At 39.8% G+C, this 20,088-nt stretch overlaps 3 protein-coding genes across 8 annotated transcripts in view; 2 read left to right on the top strand and 1 right to left on the bottom strand.

Annotated features, from left to right (window-relative positions):
• The window catches only part of myo9ab (myosin IXAb), a 93,740-nt gene extending 87,316 nt beyond the window's left edge, over positions 1-6,424 (top strand). For 5 of the 6 annotated variants that reach the window (XM_058407745.1, XM_058407746.1, XM_058407747.1 and 2 more), the window contains 6 exons: positions 313-444; positions 523-646; positions 850-903; positions 2,233-2,429; positions 3,326-3,468; positions 5,229-6,424. In XM_058407745.1, coding sequence (XP_058263728.1) covers positions 313-444; positions 523-646; positions 850-903; positions 2,233-2,429; positions 3,326-3,468; positions 5,229-5,644 — 1,066 coding nt within the window. In that variant the 3' untranslated portion in view covers positions 5,645-6,424. The remainder of the gene's footprint in view (positions 1-312; positions 445-522; positions 647-849; positions 904-2,232; positions 2,430-3,325; positions 3,469-5,228) is intronic. The other variant, XM_058407744.1, reaches the window with a different exon arrangement.
• A 4,581-nt stretch (positions 6,425-11,005) lies between these two features.
• plex9.1 (PML-like exon 9.1) lies at positions 11,006-14,564 on the top strand. Its single transcript, XM_058407757.1, has 3 exons — positions 11,006-11,257; positions 11,407-11,466; positions 13,499-14,564. Exons 1-3 carry the CDS (start codon positions 11,194-11,196, stop codon positions 14,017-14,019), a joined length of 645 nt encoding a protein of 214 aa, XP_058263740.1. The 5' UTR covers positions 11,006-11,193; the 3' UTR covers positions 14,020-14,564.
• A 745-nt stretch (positions 14,565-15,309) lies between these two features.
• On the bottom strand, positions 15,310-19,772 carry rsl24d1 (ribosomal L24 domain containing 1). Its single transcript, XM_058407758.1, has 6 exons — positions 19,614-19,772; positions 17,832-17,945; positions 17,585-17,657; positions 16,942-17,005; positions 16,476-16,561; positions 15,310-15,804 (listed from the first exon to the last, which is right to left on the bottom strand). The coding sequence occupies exons 1-6, from the start codon at positions 19,692-19,694 to the stop codon at positions 15,737-15,739; spliced, it is 486 nt and encodes a 161-aa protein (XP_058263741.1). The 5' UTR covers positions 19,695-19,772; the 3' UTR covers positions 15,310-15,736.
• Positions 19,773-20,088: the final 316 nt, after the last annotated feature.

Here is a 20,088-nt window from a genome sequence, read left to right as displayed (position 1 = left end):
AATTGTAGAAACTAATGAGACTCATGCCTGTTTATTATGCATTAATTTTTTTCACCGCTTTTAATTAATATTATACTAGATGTGGACAGAGAGGAAAAACCTTTCTCAGTAAAAAGGTTTCCTCCTACTACTATGCACAAGAGTTATGCCGTTTTTGACCGTATACCAACAAAATGGCCACTAACTGCACTTATTAGTTGTTATAACTTATGAGTTATTACATGCATTATTATTGCGATTATTCAGCATCTTGTAAGTCAAGCAATAAATGAGGTGAAAAGATTCTTCCCTTAATGTATACATGTTTTTCAGGATCTCACTGCAGGAGGAGACTAACCGGATGAGTGCAAATGCTCTGGCCATTGTGTTTGCTCCCTGTATCCTGCGGTGTCCTGACACCATTGACCCTCTCCAGAGTGTACAGGACATTGGCAAGACCACAGCGTAAGACATCCACTGTGTGTGCATATTTATTACGTGTGATTCGAATTCTGCGTTTAACACTGTGGATTTGTGCTTCAGCTGCGTGGAGATGATCATCTGTGAACAGGTGAATAAATACAGAGCCAGACTGAAGGACATCAGCACTCTGGAGTTCGCTGAGAGCAAAGCCAAGATCCGTCTCACACACATCAGGAGGTCAATGGTATGAGTTACTGATGATGATAAATCTCAGACTGATCAGGAATCATCCTTTATTTTGTATTGATATTTTAAATCCTGACCTGTGTAACGAACAGCTGCATATACAGGCACATGGCAAGAAATCACTTTTCCGCATGTTTTCCGAGACGTTCCCATCCGAATAACCCCTTTCTCCCCTCTTCCCCTCACTTATCCCTCCTTCAGAAGCCAGTACTAATCGCTGTTAGGTTTATGAGCATGAGCCGATCTGCCACCTCGGTATGTATGATTGAGCACCGTAATCCCTTAATGCTGTCCTTGTAATCGGCATCAGTGTAGCATTGTCGCTAACATTGTCAGTCCTTCGTCGTCTTGTCACCTGTTTGCTCCTGTAGGAAATGTAAGGATTGAAAAAGATTCATTAGCTGGTTGTTAAATTAACTAGTTGGATATGTAATAAACTGACCGCCTTTTTGTCCTGTAGGCAGTGTTTGAGCAGGCTGATTGTCCTTGTCCACATGGTTTGTCTCGCAGCCGTAAGATTAATTACAAAGCTGGATTTATGGGAGAGCAAGATCGCTGTAGGTGTACATGTCCCTCTGCTGTTTGGAAATCCCCCCAAAACAAATATATTAAGTAATATTAAACAAAATGGAAATAAAATGCAGGCTATTACCTTGGTTTGATATTTTAATGAATTAATTAGTTTGATTAAGCTACATATATCACTCTGACAGAAACGCAACAAATGCCGAATTACAAATTATTGTCTCTAATCTGTTTCTTATGTAATTTATTAATTTTTTTTTTTTCAGTGTCATCATAATCACAATCTTAGTCTTGGTTTAATCTGTGACTAACCTGTACCTAAACATAGTTGTGCTCAGCTCACTGCTATGTGAAGATGGACCCACTTACCAAATCCAGCTTTGTACTACTTTACTATAGGACAGTGTGCATGCTGCTCTGATGGTTCATTTGTTTGCTTTTTGCTTTTCACACGTTGGCTTCTCAGCTTAATGATTATACAGACCAATGCATTCAAAAACTAACGATTGTCTGTAGGATTGCTTTCGCTTAGTGTTGTGCTTTCTATCTAAAGACAGATAAGCTCTAGCTCAGCGGTGTCCAGGCTTATCCACGATGGGCCGGTGAGGGTGCAGGTTTTCATTCTAATCAAGCAGGAGCTACACCTGTTTAATCAAGTGATCTTGGCTTTCGGTAGACTCAAGTGTGGCTTCTGCTCAAGTGGAATGAAAACCTGCACCCACACCGGACCTTTGTGGATAAGTTTCGACACCCCTGCTGTAGTAACGCTTGGTATAAATAAAAAATAAATCAATAAATGGTAAGAGTTCAGGTTATTTTTCAATGCAAGCTACTGTTTGAATAAATTCAACTGTTCTTTCTCTCCTTTTCAATTTGCAAAGCATGTGTAACATTTTACAAGGGTTTCTAGTATTAACTGCTATATGTAGTGCTTTGGACTGTTGGACTGATTTTTTTTCCTGCAGGCTCTGTGGACTGCTTAGGCTTAACATGCATGTTTTCTTCCCTCTTTCCATCTCTCATCCTCTCTCTCTCTCCCCCACTCTTTCATTCCATCAGGCTAAAAGTCGGTTTTCTAAAAGCAGTCCCCTCACCAGTCCCTCTCCACCCACGAGCCCGCTGTCACCTGTGGTCAATGAAGGGGATGGAGCAGCTGAAGATAAGGTGGAGGCAGGAATGAACGAACAGCAACAGGCAGCACTGCAGCAAGAGGAGAAAGTGCTTTCTCAGCAAATAGAAAACTTACAGAAAGAGAAGTCAGTATCGCACTCTCTCTCTCTCTCTCTCTCTCTCTCTCGTAATTCAGTTCAGTTCAAATGAGCTTTATTAGCCTGCCAAATTGTACAATGCTTTGCCTAAGCATTTATAAGGACAAAGAATAAAAACAGAACATATGATAACACAAAACAAAATGCTACAGCCTATAGGTGTGTTGTGTGTGTGTTGTGTGTGTGTGTGTGTGTGTGTGCATGCACATCTACAATACTGTTCAAAAGTATGGGATCACTTGTAAATGTCTGTGTTTTCCAGAGGAAAAACTCATTTTAATCCATTTCAAAAATATAATATTGATCAGATGATTTTTAAAGAAAGATCTACATTGCTGCACAGAGGCCCATCATCAGCAACCATCAATCCTCTGGCTTAATCTCATGTGTTTTGGCTAACCCAAGTGCATCAATTTATAAGGATAATTATCTAATAATCATTAGAAAACACTTTTGCAATCATGATAGCACAGCTGAAAACGGTTGTACTGATTAAGGGAGCAATAATAGTGGACTTCTTTAGGTTAGTTTTGTGTCAGGAGTTGTGTGGGTTTGTTTAGAGACTCAAAATGACCAGATAGAAAGAACTTTCCTTCTTTTCATGGTAAGAACTTATCTTACCATGCTGTCTAACTAATCCCTTCATATAAGAGCTCAAACTGGTTCTAACCAGAACAGAAAAAGGAGTGGGAGCCCCGGTGCACTACTGGAAATCAAGGAAATTTCCAAGTGATCCCAAACTTTTGAACGGTAGTGTATGCAAGTTCAGGAGCTAGTGACTATGGTGTGTTTATCCTTCAGTGTCTACCCTAATCTGCTTGTATAAGTCTGCTTATATTGTAGACCTTTCGGTTCTAACAGTTTTTCTGTTTGTGGTGTAACAGGGAGGAGCTGACTTTTGAAATGTTGGCATTGGAGCCACGCACATCTGATGATGAGCTGCTAGAATCTGAGGCTTCTATAGGAACAGCAGACAGCTCAGAGAACCTCATAGCAGAACAGGAAGGAGCAACATCAGAGGCCTGGGGTAACTCAACCTTCCAGCTAACTAAACTGTTAGAAATGTGCATGTCATCTAATACAAATCAAATAGACTGGTACAGGTTTCATGATTTACTGATCAAATTACGTATCAGATTACTAATGTCTTTAATTCCAGCTTACTATTATTATAATAACTGTTTTTATTCAATTTTTATGGTCTATTGTGAACTATTTTTATTTGCCTTACCTGTATATTTGCATGGGCAAGTAGTGGACACTAGATGGCAGTGAAATAATAAATATAAATATAAATATAAATAAATAAATAAATAAACAAACAGGACTACTTTGCACAAATTTACTGAATTAAAATTAGTTCTACATGAAGACATTACAGAGTAAAGCCCTGGTTTCTGATAACAGTTAAAGGCATGTCAGTAGAAACCCCTAACCACAGAAACACCAAAGACACCATATCACATAGCATAGACTTGCCCTCGCATATCATCTGCTGTGACCCTCATTGAATGCCTTCTTATGCTTTCTTTTGCCCTTGCTTCTGAAATAAAGTACAGCTAGATCTTCCAGATCTTTTCCAAAATTTGTTCTGTCAGTTTTTAAAAGACTCTTGTGTTAGATACTTTCCAGTCATACTGCTCAGACAACCCACAAACGGCATTAACGCAAATGTGACGTATGCAAACATTGTTAGAGAAGCCATGAAGGCCTTATATGAAATCATTTCTGCTCTCCATCAGGACAAGTGGGTTGGAGAAAAATAGATTTGTTTTCTGAAGAAGCAGCCCAGCACATAACAAGCTGATTCCTAAAAGCTTTCATTCTGTATACATGATATGTGGTAGCTGAGATGTTGGAATGCTGATTGGAAGGTTGTAAGTTTGAGTCCCAGGTCCACCAAGCTGCCATTGCTGGGTCGCTGAGCAAGGCCCTTAACCCTCAGTTGCTCAGTTGAATAAAATGACATAAAATGTAAGTCATTCTGGATAAGGGCATCTGCCAAATGCTGTAAATGTTCATTTATAAATATATGCATACAACGCCCAGCAGATGGCGCTGTTTTGTAAGGAATGATGTGTTCTTCCAATAGATATTCCCACCATTAGTGTTTTGAAGACGGTGATAGAAAGTGCTGTCTAACATATTGGATCAATAGATGTTCATTTGGGTTCAGGTCTGGTGACTGAAGGACAGGGCATAGGATTTTACATAATTTCTTTACTCATCAAAACATCCAGTGGTTGTTCATTCATGCTCTGTGGATTGGGACATTGTCGTCCTAGAAGAGACCACTCCCGTCGGCATAGACATGTTAAATCACACGATCAGAATCCTGCCATGACACGTCAGGTAGTTATCTAGGATTAAAACAACACACCTTGATGTTTAAGCTAAAAAAGAACAAATCTGCTCACTTCAGAACCTGTTTGAGCTTGGATATCCAATTCAGATATGTTACAAGTCATGCAACCTTATTTATTCAGATATAGTTTGCATCAATAAGAGCATGAGCCAGATGGTGACTAAAGACAAAAGATTTTACATTTCATGACTGAAAGAGAAGTTTCAGAGCTCCTTGAAATGAAGGTATCCAGGACATTTTTTTTTATAGCTTTGTCACTTGGAAGATCTTCCAGATGAAGCACAAGGACTAGTATATGCATGGATCCCACAAAGTTTAAGAATTTCCATCACCCAGTAATATCCAACAGGTAACTGACTGCTATTTTGTGTGTATTGATCAGATTCTTGCTCTTACATGAAACTGTTTTCTCATCTTCTCAGAGAAAGGCTGCTCCAGCATTCGCTCTCGTAAGTCAGAGTCCAAAAGTAGACGTGCTTTACGCCGCCAGCCCGAATCTCTGGATTCGGTAGACTCTGCCGTCGCCTCTCTGTCCTCCAGCTCATCCACGCCTCACTACCGTTTCCGCTCGTCCTCCTCTGGCCCTCTCTTCTCTTCCCCTTCGTCCTCCTCAGAACAGGGGCAGCACCTCTTTCCCGAGCAGGAGGAATTAGAGACGACTACGCTGACCACCCGTTGCTCTTCTAGCTCCGAGAAAACACGGCCCAGGACCAGAGGCAATCGGAGCTGCCCACCCAAACCCAGAGAGCCTGGAGAAGGAGGAGGAAGGAGGAGAGACACTGATTTCAGCCCTGTACAGCCTCTGGTGCTATACGGCAGTAAGGAGTTTATGGTGTGAAGAGGAGACGTTTCCTCAGAACACAGCTGAGACCTTTACAAACAAAAAAAAGACAGAGGGAGCTTTCTAATAAAGAGTAGCTTTTAGCTTGAGAGGTATAAGAGGAATAAGGAGAAAAAAAAAAAAGAGGTGAACCTGCCAAAGCTGAACCCTGACATGCACATGATGCACCCTGCTGTAGAGTGGACCTGCTGGACTGGTCCTATTCTCACTGCTTCACTTTTACCTGTCCATCTTCATGTTTACAAAACTGAGCCAACACGAAGTCATGCGGCTTCAACAGACTGCGTAGTGCTTTGCTAACATTTTTTTTGTTTTGTTTTTTTTTCACCACAATGAGATGTCAGTACGTCAGACGTTTGATAATGTATTAAATATGTAAGATAATATTATTGTATTACTCCAAGAATCATTGTACATATGATAACAATGCAGCGCTGCTGGATGGTCCATGTGAAAAGTGTTTACTTGTCTTGAATTTTTTGCAACGGTATGTGTGTTTTTTACGTGCGTTTGTGACAAATGTGTCTCGTAAGCTTGTTTGCTAGGTTTTGCGTTTGAGTCACTTTGTTTTTTCGGGGGTTTTTTTTTTTTAAAGAAAGTATCACTCGAGAGGAGATAATGACAGATGAGCAGAACAGCCGTGATGTAGCTATTTCCATTCATAGCCATAATGCGTTGAGATACGACCAGATAACACGTCGTCTTCGTTTCCTCTTTTTGTGTTTGATCTAAATTCGTCGTGACCAAATCAAGACTTGAACTATTTTTACCTTTTTTTGCTTTAAATATTGTTTCTAATATATTGTTTCAGTGCGCCTTCTCTTCTCTTTATCCTTATACATGAGTTTTATCCTGAGAGCCATTTTTATTTTCAAGCCTTCGGCAGCCTTTGCTTGCGTCTGTACTGTGTAGACAGTAGTCCTCTTTGGAAAAAGGGAACTATTTTCCCAGCAGTATGGTTCGAGTCTGTAAGTACAGTCCACTCATTTAATGTCATACACATCTGAGCCTCATACTGTTGACTGTTTACACTAGTAAACAGAACATTAAGCCACAAAGCCATTTAACCAGAATGATCGAGTACTCATATTCAAACACACTTGATCAGTCACGTCACAGTATATACTCTAGTGTATTTAATGAATATTAGCATCATTGCCCCGTAAAGGGTTTAAACTGAAATCGTTTACTCTTGAATGTGTCTGGTTACAATGAACTCATATAATCTGTGTGATGCCTGTATAAACTTCACCATGGTGGAATTGGTCAAGCAGCTGTCTTTTACTGAAACTTTTCCTTCCTTCTGTTCTGAGCAGTTTAGAAAGGGTTAGAGAGGTGTAGTCACGCCATATGATCATCTGTGTCTGGCCTTCATCTGAAATCTGGACACAACATTGGTATGTTTCATCTAACTTTACAGATCTGGACACCGCGACAAGAGAAACGGCATGTTTGATGTAAATGAATGTACTGACCACTGGAAAGCACGCTTCACTCTTCTCTTCTTTTTCTTCTTCTTCTTTTTTTTTTTTTAAATATATTTCTGTATTTCTAATGTGGAGTGTAGGTCAGGAAAAACACTGTTTTAAATGGATATATTATCCTGTTTGTGACTCTGCATTTGAAGAATACAGTTTGTGCATTCATTATTTTTTCAGCCATATTATTATTATTATTATTATTATTATTAATATTATTATTATTGCCAACTGTACAATTTGTGTCTTACTTCCTTAATGGACAAATCTGTTTATGGATGTAAAAAGAATATAATGAACACCCAACTTATTAAAAAAAAAAAAAAAAGGTTGATGAACACCCGTGTCTCATAAAAGGGGAAATAAAAACATCTTTGTAAACGAATCGAATGGGGCTGAGATTAGAAAACACTGTCTAGCGCTGTTAACAACATTGAGAAGAAGCTTGACAGGAAATTCAGGATGAAAATGATCATGTTTTGAATAAAAAAAATATTATTAAAAACATTTATCCCTGATGAGGAAGCCAGAGGCGACGGCAGTGTGGAAAAAACTCCCTGAGGCGATAGGAGGAAGAAACCTTTAGAGGAACCAGATGCAAAAGTGAACACCTCATCTGGGTGACACCCATAGATTATAAATAATATCCTTTCTATAATGAATAAATAATAATAATAATTTCTATAATAAATAATATCCTTTCTATATGCTGAAGTCAAATGTTCAGTGACCGATTCCAGATTGTAAAACCGACCACGGCAACAGCAGTACAAAGCCACTGCCATGGTCTCCAAGTGGCACCATCCACAGCAATCCCTTGTACACTATATTGCCAAAAGTTTTGGGATGTCTGCCTTTACATGCACATGAATGTAATATGGAGTTGGTCGGCCCTTTGAAGCTACAACAGCTTCAACTCTTCTGGGAAGGATTTCCACAAGGTTTAGGAGTGTGTTTATTGGAATTTTTGACCATTCCTCTAGAAGCGCATTTGTGAGGTCAGGCACTGATGTTGGACGAGAAGGCCTGGCTCGCAGTCTCCACTCTTAATTCATCCCAAAGGTGTTCTATCTGGTTGAGGTCAGGACCATGTCTTTATAGACCTTGTTTTGTGCACTGGTGCACAGTCATGTTGGAACAGGAAGGGGTCATCCCCAAACTGTTTCCACAAATTTGGGAGCAGGAAATTGTCCAAAATGTCTTGGTATGCTGAAGCATTAAGAGTCCCTTTCACTGGAACTAAGGGGTGGAGCCCAACACCTGAATTCAATGATTTGGAGGGGTGTCCCAAAACCTTTGGCAATATAGTGTCTCTCCAGGCTGTCCATGAGGGTCGATCCTCATCAGCAGCGACTGAAGGTTTTGTGGTGTGTCTCTTAATGTGAAGACCTCAGTACATGATGGCTTTTCTGTACAACCCTTAATGACATTACTTTTCTTAATATGGGATGGCTTTTCAGTCTATCTCCATGCTGCTTGTGCTTTATCTTATAAATCCTTTCACATAATCCATTACATTTACATTTCTAGTTTGACGCTCTTATCCTGAGTGCGTTGGAGTCTCTATCATTGAGTAATTGAATAATAATATTAATCAATAAGTTGTCCTTATTTTAAAAAACAAGCCTTCTTCCTTGTCTTCTGTAGACTTTGCTTAGGTCTTTATGGACTCACTGAGGTCTACAAAAAATCCAGATTTTCAATCTCAAGAAGAAAAAGTGATCTTTTTCTTTGTTCTCTCTCTTTCTTTCTTTCTTTCTCTCCCCCTCTATCTTTCTCTCTCTCTCTCTCTCTCTCTCTCTCTCTCTCTCTCTCTCTCTGTATGTGTGTGTATATATATATATATAAATATATATATATATATAAATATATATATATATATATATATATATATATATATATATATATATATATATATATATATATATATATATACACGACCACACAACACTTCAACGCACAAGGTTTCCACACAAAACACATTACAAGATATATAAAATAAGTATAAAACAATCTGAAATGTGTGTTTTGATGCATTCGAGGATGATGAAGGAGAGGAAACAGTAATGAATCATGTTTACAGGTGTAACTCAGGGCAATGAAGAGACGCTGGTGTTTTTTGACCTGGAAACTACAGGCTTATTTTTTGTATCTCAGTGGGTCCTAACTACATAATGTCAGCATGAACAGAGAGAGAGAGAGAGAGAGAGGTATATATATATATATATATATATATATATATATATATACACACACACACACACTACTCACAAAATTTACAACTGGTGTTTGATCCATGAATCGACCAATAAATTTTCTGGTTCAATTAGACTTGGCATTTAAACAGTCCTCTTCATCATGCTGTTCACATTTTGACATCATGAGACCAAGACCACACCTAACAATTGAGTTAGGTGTACCTTAACAGTACCTCACCATTGTGAGGCTTCAAACAGGATGTTCTCAGAGTTCTCAGAGTGGTCACTGAGCTTAGAGTGTCACAGAGTGTCATCAGCAGGTTGCGACAGAGATACAGAGAGACTGGAAGAGTCATAGAAAGGCATAGAAGTGGACGTCCTTTGGCCACATCCCACATTGATGACCGCTTTATTGTGAACAGTGCCCTGCGGAACTGGATGATTAATGCCACTCAACTCCAGGCACATTTAAGGGAGGTGAGAGGCACCCAAGTGTCATGTCAGACCATTTGAAACCGTTTACATCAGCGTGGTCTGTGTGGTAGATGACCTGCAAGGGTACCTGACCACACCACCAGGCACAGGCGTCGGGCCAGGGAGCATTTACGCTGGACGAGGGACCAGTGGGCCTCAGTGCTGTTCTCTGATGAAAGTCAATTCACGTTGAGCAGAAATGATGGCCGCCAACGATGTTGGAGACGTCAAGGAGAGCGCTATGCATCAGCCACTGTTGTGGTGGTGTTACAGTCTGGGCAGGTGTGTCTACTCAATACAGAACTGCCCTACATCTTGTGAATGGTACAGTGACAAGCCAATACTACCTGAATAACATCATTAATCCAGTCATTGTGCCCCTGCATGAACAACACAGGCCTAATTTCATCTTCATGGACGACAATGCTCCAGCTCATCGAGGTTGCATCATTAGGGAACGACTGCTGGAGGCTGGGGTACCTCAAATGGAGAGGCCTGCACTTTCTCCAGAACTGAATCCCATAGAAAACCTATGGGATCAGCTGAGTCGCCGTGTAGAGGCTCGTAACCCTGCACCCCAGAACCTCAATGACCTGAGGGCCGCCCTTCAAGAGGAGTGGAATGTCATGCCTCAGCAGACAATAAGTCGACTCGTGAACAGCATGAGACGTCGTTGTCAAGCTGTAATTGATGGTCCAGGGCACATGACAAAGTATACCCACCACTGTTGTTGGCTTTTGTTTCAATAAATTGTTTGAGATGAGGAAATCACCATTGCATGCTTCTACTTAAATGCCCTACTTTCATGATATAATATCACTGTAGTGTGAACTTTTTACATTTTCCATAAATTTCACCCAAAAGCCAAATATCCTTAACTTTTTGTGAGTAGTATATATATATGTATGTATATATATATATATATATATATATATATATATATATATATATATATACATATATATACATATATATATACTACTCACAAAAAGTTATATATATCCCTCTGTCTCTTTCTCTATTTTTCTCATTATGTAGTTAGGACCCACTGAGGTACAAAAAATATTCAGTTTTAATCTCTGCGTTTTCATAAAAGAGAAAACTTACAAAACGAGAAGTCTCTCTCTCTCTCTCTCTCTCTCTCTCTCTCTCTCTCTCTCTCTCTCTCTCTCTCTCTGCATGTTCAGGCTTTTATCCTGGGCGAGGTTCACCACTGATCTGCTCTAGCAGTCTGAATGCAGTGACATTCCTGTCAGATTTGTCAGCTCTGAGGCTCTGAAGCAGATGGAAAGTCGGAGGCTGTAGTGTTGTAATCGCACCAGAGACCGGCTGAAGGGGTTTTATTTGTTTTGTTTTGTTTTATTTTTTTTACACTGGGCTGTTTTGCGCGGTGATCATGTGTTTTTTGTGGTTTCAGCCCTTCAGCATGTTCCAGAGACTCTTCTCCAGGCGCTTCCACGGTACAGTAACACTCTTTGTATGGCCAGTTTTCATATCTGATCGACTGTACTGTGGCTTCACCGTGTCGTTAAGTACGAGATCGGTCTCTGATAGAAGTGTGAAAGGAGGATGATGAAGGAGAGGAAACAGTAATGAATCATGTTTACAGGTGTAACTCAGGGCGATGAAGAGACGCTGGTGTTTTTTGACCTGGAAACTACAGGCTTAAGTAAGTCGAATGCATCAAAACACACATTTCGGATTGTTTTATCCTTATTTTATATATCATGTAATGTGTTTTGTGTGGAAACCTTGTGCGCTGAAGTGTTAAGTGTGGTCATTTCGACTTAATATATCGCTATTGGCACGTAATAACTCGTTATTTTGAGACATTACGTCATCACTTCGTCTTATTATTTCGACTTGCTTTCGAGTCATTAAGGCGAAGTAGAACATAAAGCTGGGGGCTTCTGTAGCTCGTGACACGAGTGTGTGTGTGTGTGTGTGTGTTTCGACTTCCTGGATTGAATGACGCAGCAGCTACACCACTCTGTCTACACCATTGTTTTAACCCCTAACACTCCACATTAGACTTTAGACAGGATTTAAAACCCGTTTGTGTTTGTAGGAGGCTTGCATGTGATCAGACAAGTATCAGGCAAGAAATAAGTTACGTTCGTCACATATACATTACTGCTCAGTGAGATTCTTTCTTCACATATCCCATCCTTGGAGGTTGGGGTCAGAGTGCAGGGTCAGCCATGATACCGCACCCCTGGAGCAGGGTGGGATGGGGGCTTTGCTCAAGGGCCCAACGGTGGCAGCATGGCAGTGCTGGGGCTTGAACCCTGATCCTCCAGTCAACAACCGAGAGCCTTAACCACTTGAGCTACCTCTGCAGAGAGCAGTTATCAGGAGTCATCACCTTAAATAGGAGCTCATGTGAGCAGAGCATGTGAGAAAGTGTGTCAGAGCTGTGAGAAAGTTGCCCAAGTAGTCACATGAGAGTATTTTGTTTTGATTTCAGTGCTGAATCTTACATGTAGATAACACTAATCTAAGTCTAAGTTTAATTCCGATAGTGTTACAGAGATGTTCATGTGATGATGTGCAGCTTAGGGATCAAAGTTTAACACTCTCACCAAATCAGTTTCAGTAATTATTTATCCTGGTCATAGTAGATCTGGTGCTTATGCTGGTAACACTAGATGTGAAGCCGGAATACAGCCTGGTCCATCACATGCATTCACACTCTCATTCGAACCTCTGGGCTGTGGTTCGAACACCTTTGAGATGAAAAGAAATGCTGACTGCACCCCTGACCTCCTCACCCGTGATCTCACTAATGCTCATGCAGCTGAATGACCACAAATGCCCACAGTCATGCTCTATATTCTAATGCAAAACCATAATAGAAGGGTAGAGGTAAAGAGCAAAGGGGAAACACCTCAGAAATGGGCTTTATGACTTTTTTGAGACATGCATATGATGTCAGGTGTACACAAACTTTTGCCCATATTGTTTCAACATGCTTGTAGTTTTAATACACCATGTACTGTTACACTTTATAGTACACAGGTATACACTTTAATTGCAGTGACTCCCAGATGAGGAGGATGTGTTTTCTGTTGAGGATATTTCCTCATCTAAGGGAGAATTTGTTTGCCACTGTCACCTGCAGCTTGCGTCTTAGGGATCTGAATCTGAGATCAAGCAGTTTAACATGTGGCCTAAATTCATTCGAGTAATATAATAATTCAGTGCAGTTGTTGATCAGCCTTCAGCTGCTATATACACTATATTGCCAAAAGTTTTGGGACACCCCGCCAAATCATTGAATTCAGGTGTTGTTTTCCGGGGCATAGGCTCGGCCCCTTAGTTCCAATGGAAGGAAACTCTTAATGCTTCAGCTTACCAAGACATTTTTCGCTCATCCATGTGTTTATGGACCTTGCTTTGTGCACTGGCGCACAGTCATGTTGGAACAGGAAGGAGTCATCCCCAAACTGTTCCCACAAAGTTGGGAGCATGAAATTGTCCAAAATGTCTTGGTATGCTGAAGCATTAAGAGTTCCTTTTACTGGAAATAGTAATCCCTGAATTCAATGATTTGGAGGGGTGTCCCAAAATTTTTCGCAATACAGTGTATGTAGATTGTGTTCATTCACTTGTGAGACCGTGTGACTAAAACATTTATGAAATGATTTAAAGTAAATATGTATTGAATTTGAATGACTTTTGAATCTTTCATCTCTTTTCAGACATCTATGAATGTGATATAGTTCAGCTGTCAGCCATCAGTGGAGAGAGGATCTTTAATGTCTACATTTTTCCTCGGTGCCCTATAGACTACGGTGCTTCCAGAGTTACAGGCCTGACCACACGCAGACAGACACTGCTCCTACACGGACAGCCAGTGGAAACAGTCCCACTAAGAGAGGCTCTTAAGTTATTCATCTCCTTCCTTAAAGCCTTCAGCAGACCAGTTCTGGTGGGCCACAACTGTAAACGCTTTGACTGCCCTGTCCTGCAACGAATCCTGAAAGAGTTCAATCTGCTGGAGGAGTTTCAGGATGTAGTGTCATGTTACCTGGACACTCTGGCACTCAGTAGGGAGATGTTTCCACTCCCGAAATATTCTCAGCCCTTCCTGGTCCAGCATTTCCTTCAAAAAACCTATGGAGCTCATGATGCTACTGAGGATGTGCGAGCTTTACAGGAGCTCTATAGATTTTGGAGGCCAAGAACAGACTTGGAAAATCGGCACAAGTTTATTTTATAGCTCAGAGACGTCAGGGGAGAGTGAGGTCATTAATATTATAATGGCATCGGTATGGTATCACTCTGAATCACTTCAATCAGAGCACACTGCACATGCTCAGTCGTGTCACAGCCTGCAAAGCAACAGCACCGGAAATCACAGCTTAAAGAAAAAATTTGTCCAATTTTGTCAAAGTGAATTTCCTCATTTGGTTTTTAAATTGTGTACATTTTGTATTCCAGAGAAGCCAAAATAGACTAGATTTTAGTATCAGTGTCTCATTTCATGAGCATTTACACTGCTAAGTATATTTCAAAAAATTTTTATAAAATATTTTTTTATCAGATATTTTTTTGCCTGAGAAACTTCATAAGCACAAAGATGAAGAGCCAAGTCATGATACACAGTCATCACCAACGCCTGGATATTTTTTTACTCCACCTTTGCCTTAAGCCGAAGACACTGGATTGGATCTGCATCGCCCCCTGGACTGTTTGTTCTGAAGTGAGAGATACTTGCATTTTTTTTTTTTTTTTTTTTTACTAATAAGCTTTACAAAAATATGACTTATGGTACATAATTATTGGCACTTTGTTAGCCACAAAAAAAAAAAAGAGTATGAAAAGTTCTAGTACAGTGTGTGGAAAATAATTTAACCACTAGATTTGTTTTTTAACAAACAATGCAAAAAAGCTGTAACGCATTTCAATTTTAAATTAAAATTACACTTTTCTAGAACTGTCTGAAAGAATGGTTTCCTTTTACAGGAACTTTTTTGTGATGTCTATAAAAGATCTCACGATCTGGCCGCTGGGGTGAAGAAGAGTCAAAGCTCTGAACATGGCTATAGAGCCAAACTCGCTGACGGTACAGTGCCGATAAATAAGAGCTACTCTTTATGACATTTTAAATACAAGAGATTTCTGTGTACACGTTATACTGCAGCTTAAAATCTCATGCAGGTTTACTTCTTGCAGCTCGAAAATTCTCACTGTTCTCTTCTTGAAACTTCATTTCTGTTTTCACTCCCCATGACAGAAAGCAGTGAAATTTAGAACCGTTCTCACTTTCAGGCTCAGCAGCAGGTTCTGCAAAATTATATTCCGCAAAATAACATCTGGTCAATAACTGCAAAAGTTTTACTTCCTTGGTAACAAGTCAAGAGCACAAACTTCCCCATTTGTAATTATTCCAGTACCATCATCATTAACACCAGTATTATAATCCAGTCATTATTATATTATTGAAACATTGATGATTTTGATGTTTAGATGTTTCCACAACTTCACACATGAACATCACTACCAAACATGTTGGGATGGAATTTTATTACAAACGTCATACTGTTTAAATGTCATTATCCTTTTGACAAAAGGAAGCTTTTTCTCCATGTTAAATAGAACAAGAAGCAGTAAGGTGAGTTTCGGAGAGAAATTCTACAGTAAACTGTTAATGTAGCAGTAAATCGGTGCCATTCTGCATCACATCAAATTCAATTTCATTCACTGGGCAGCCTTAAAAGTGTTAAGGGCAATGAAAAATAAGAATGGATATTTTTTTTAGCTCGTCCAGATTCCCGTGAACGTCTCATCCACGGGGGTCTGAGAGCTGAGGTGAAGTGATGGAGAGTTACAGGTGAGGGTTCATCTCACTTCAGAGTGTCACTTTTAAGGCTTTCAGCCTACAAACAAAAAGATGTTGAGCGTCCTGTTCGACCAAAGCTCAGGCCGGGGAATATTTAATCAGCCATTTCCACGTCTTCGGCCAGTTTCTGCACCATCTTCTCCTCCAGCTTTTTGGTTTGTCCTACATGAGGAGAAAGGGAGTGAATACACAAGCTCACATCATAGCAGGCTACTGTAAAAAAAAAAAAACTTGCACATTTCATTCAATGACGATGCATTATTAAAAAATTATATATTATTTATTCTATAATTATAAATAATAATATTAATATGAATTATAATTCATTTTTTATAATTATATATTTTTTTTAAATCCAGCCTGGATAATATACATTTAAATTACTCCCAGTCCAACAAATATCAGACTATTCAGTGAATCATACTTTCTATATAAACCGATCATAAAGGACCGTCTGGAATGAGACTTCAGTCCAAACATGATTTCAAATATTTAGCTTCATTCCAGCATGTTTAATGTTTACAGGCTTCTATATTTATCTATGGATTTATGTATCAACAACTCTCTTTAATTAGGCATTTAAAAGGCACAATGTAAATAATACAAGAACATCTTTTCCTCCATCTAATGAACCTATCGATTGTCCCATGAGTAATTCATCAAGACTTTTATCACCTAAACATGTCTCTAAATCAGTCATGTCACTAGTGTTGAATCACGGTTACTGCACACGGGGCTCGTCTTTATCCATGACTGTATTTCAGAGTGTGTAAACACATGCAGTTTGAACTGACCGATTACATGTGTAAAAACTGACCGCACACGTCACTCACCTGCATGCGATGCTCTGATGAGGTGGATGTTTTTCTTGACTTCGTTGATGGCTTCGGCTTTCTCCAGCTCTTTGCCCTTCTTCAATCTTTAAAGAAAAAGGTTAAAAACTTGTTATATATCAAAGTGCGTCCTGACATTTTTGCCTGATATGAACTTGAGCAGCTCTCTCATGTGAAGAGTCTGCTGTTTTAACTCCAGTTTCTATTCACCATTAAAGGTGCGTCCCAAATCACATATTAATGCACACTTTGCACATCTTATAAATGTCTTAAATTCACTCACATTGTGTGATTTTCAGCATTAAAAGAAATATTATTGTATTCTGCTAAAGCTACTGGTGTCGCATTTCGTGCGTTTGACACCATGTTAGTAAAAAGAGTACTTCATGCATAGCTAATGCGTACCATTATGCCATCTGGAACGTAATACAACAATGGCAGACGTGTTGAGACAGAAAAATCTCACCTGTTCATGATAAAGCGAGCCTGTCGCTTCTGTTTGATGGACTCCACCTTCTTCATGGCCGTCACTGTAATCAGAGAAACCAGCGATTACTCAACACATCTTAATACAAGACCAGTAAATGAGAGGAGGTGTGCTGTTCTGGGAAAATCAACAGCAGGATGGTGTGATTTTACTGTATTCCAATAACAGCATGTCCTGAAGTGTTTTATTCCTTTAACACTTCTTTCCTAGTATAGTATACTGTATATGTTCAGTTACATTTAAATGTTAAACAGTGTGTTATTTCCTGTTATCACATGCAACAGTTTCCTCAGTTTCTTTTACAAAAAATAACTGGAAAATGCAGCTTGTCTTTCTTCTAAGCAAGAAATCATAAATCTCAAGTCTTCTAAGCTCAAGGCAGAAAAGGTCCAGCTTCTGCTTTACAAAGCAATGACTCTGGAGAGTCCTTCAGTGTCATTAATGAGTTCCAACTTACGGCGAAAATCGCGTTACGTCACGCCGTAGGAACGGAATTCTGACATAAGTCGAGGACCCCCTGTAAAGTTCTATCTTAGTTTTACAGCCAAAGCTGGTGTTACAGAAAAGTCCTTCTGACCAGTCAGATGTGAGAATTCAGCAGCGCTGTGGAATAAATAATTACCTGTCTTGTTCCATAACTCCCTCTGGTATTTAACAGGAATACTTCTGCGCTTTTCAAACTCCAGTGAGTTATCCTGTAAACACACACACACACACACACACACACACACACACACACACAGTAGGATCAGGATGACCTTCAATGACTCATTTATGGTCATTAAACAGGGCAGGTAATGAGTGTGCTTTATTCGGGAACACAGAGAAATGTATATATTCAGTATTATTCACTGTCTAAAACAACATACCACGGTCAGTTCTTTGCCTGCAGCTTTTCTGAACGCTTTGGTCCACCTGGTCTTTCTTGGATTGCGCTTCTTCTTGAAGTTCTTGTGACATTTTGATCTGCAAAATTTAAATGCCTACAAGAGAAAAAAACCCCAATGAAAATATGAAGGCTGGAGTGCTGTGTGTATGACACTACAGCTTTGTGCTTCGTAAGGAAGAGGAGTGTGTCTTTAGGACCATTTGCATCATATTCAGTTCTTTTAGCTGCTCCCTGTTCGGGGTCACCACAGTCGATCTGTTCTGATTGGTCATTAGGAATAAAGACCCAGGTCTGTTCTGATTGGTCATTAGGAATAAAGACCCAGGTCTGTTCTGATTGGTCATTAGGAATAAAGACCCAGGTCTGTTCTGACTGGTCATTAGGAATAAAGACCCAGGTCTGTTCTGACTGGTCATTAGGAATAAAGACCCAGGTCTGTTCTGACTGGTCATTAGGAATAAAGACCCAGGTCTGTTCTGACTGGTCATTAGGAATAAAGACCCAGGTCTGTTCTGACTGGTCATTAGGAATAAAGACCCAGGTCTGTTCTGACTGGTCATTAGGAATAAAGACCCAGGTCTGTTCTGACTGGTCATTAGGAATAAAGACCCAGGTCTGTTCTGATTGGTCATTAGGAATAAAGACCCAGGTCTGTTCTGATTGGTCATTAGGAATAAAGACCCAGGTCTGTTCTGATTGGTCATTAGGAATAAAGACCCAGGTCTGTTCTGATTGGTCATTAGGAATAAAGACCCAGGTCTGTTCTGACTGGTCATTAGGAATAAAGACCCAGGTCTGTTCTGACTGGTCATTAGGAATAAAGACCCAGGTCTGTTCTGACTGGTCATTAGGAATAAAGACCCAGGTCTGTTCTGATTGGCCATTAGGAATAAAGACCCAGGTCTGTTCTGATTGGTCATTAGGAATAAAGACCCAGGTCTGTTCTGACTGGTCATTAGGAATAAAGACCCAGGTCTGTTCTGACTGGTCATTAGGAATAAAGACCCAGGTCTGTTCTGACTGGTCATTAGGAATAAAGACCCAGGTCTGTTCTGATTGGCCATTAGGAATAAAGACCCAGGTCTGTTCTGATTGGTCATTAGGAATAAAGACCCAGGTCTGTTCTGACTGGTCATTAGGAATAAAGACCCAGGTCTGTTCTGACTGGTCATTAGGAATTGGTCATAAGGAATAAACAATTAGGTTTACTGTTTTATTTCTTTGCTAAACCACCTAATTATCTTGTATTCAAAAAACCTGATACATTCCTTGAGTTTAAAGTTATAAGAAACCTGAAATTGAGTACAGACATGAATGTTGCTTCCTCATCTTTGTCATGTCACTATCTACTGAGATTTTATAAGCTACTTCACCACAAGGTTAGCTTTATGGCCGGATTTCAATAAAAAGCCTTCAATTACAACACTATTAAGATTAAACCCCTACATGACAGACCAGTGTGATTTATTCATTGTTCTGTTTTATCAACGTGAAACAGTCAATGGCTAGTTGGTGATGACGTCACAGAACCATCGTAATGGTAAGAACATTAGATAACCAGACCACCAGGTACTTAACTAACCTATAACGCGTTATAAACGCCATCACACTGAATAGTAAACAAAAACAGTTTGTCTGGACATCAGTATTTAGCTGAAAACGTGGCACGTGCGTGTGTTAAAGCTTCTGCCCCTCGAGGGAACATGGCCCCGCTAGTTATTCCTACATGTTACACAAAGAGATCTGGTAAATAAATGAGTACCTTGCAGTCATTGCGAATAAACATCATCCCGTGTCCGGGGTAGATCGGTCCGGAGCAGAAATAACACTTTTCAATACGCATTTTGAGTAAATTATTCTTCTGTTATTCGCCCATGTGTTTATGGTTTCGACACGGGACACTAAAAGGAACTGGTTTTGCGTCATTTCCTGCCTTTGGGCCTCTTTGATCTTTTTTCGCCCTCTGTAGCGCAGGAGTGGAGTTACAGTTTCAGCTCTAGCGTTTCATTCATGCTTTGGTGATTTTTGAAAGGTGTAAAAACAGGTGAATAAATAAATTAAATAAACAAACATTACATAAAACCAACTTCAGGAGCAGTGAAGGAGAGACGAAGCTCCTTGAAGCGCAGTGATCAATGATTCAAGCGGGAAGTTCACAATACTAGTGGTCACATATGAGCATGTGCAGCAAAACATTTTAAAGGACAGACCTGTGGCAAAATGAAATAAATAAACAA

This window comes from Hemibagrus wyckioides, linkage group LG14 (assembly GCF_019097595.1).
Source record: "Hemibagrus wyckioides isolate EC202008001 linkage group LG14, SWU_Hwy_1.0, whole genome shotgun sequence".
NCBI classification, from domain to species: Eukaryota; Metazoa; Chordata; class Actinopteri; order Siluriformes; family Bagridae; genus Hemibagrus; species Hemibagrus wyckioides.
The sequence above is the reverse complement of the archived record's forward strand: the minus strand, read 5'-3'. Positions and strand labels throughout refer to the sequence as shown.

Excerpts from the sequence above, each read along its gene's own strand:
- plex9.1 (XM_058407757.1), top strand. The coding sequence starts at position 11,194 with ATGTGTTTTTTGTGGTTTCAGCCCTTCAGCATGTTCCAGAGACTCTTC. Across the intron at positions 11,258-11,406 it reads CTTCTCCAGGCGCTTCCACG|GTGTAACTCAGGGCGATGAA; the intron begins GTACAGTAACAC and ends TCATGTTTACAG. Across the intron at positions 11,467-13,498 it reads CCTGGAAACTACAGGCTTAA|ACATCTATGAATGTGATATA; the intron begins GTAAGTCGAATG and ends ATCTCTTTTCAG.
- rsl24d1 (XM_058407758.1), bottom strand. The coding sequence starts at position 19,694 with ATGCGTATTGAAAAGTGTTATTTCTGCTCCGGACCGATCTACCCCGGA. Across the intron at positions 17,946-19,613 it reads TTATTCGCAATGACTGCAAG|GCATTTAAATTTTGCAGATC; the intron begins GTACTCATTTAT and ends TTTCTCTTGTAG. Across the intron at positions 15,805-16,475 it reads CATCAGAGCATCGCATGCAG|GACAAACCAAAAAGCTGGAG; the intron begins GTGAGTGACGTG and ends CTCCTCATGTAG.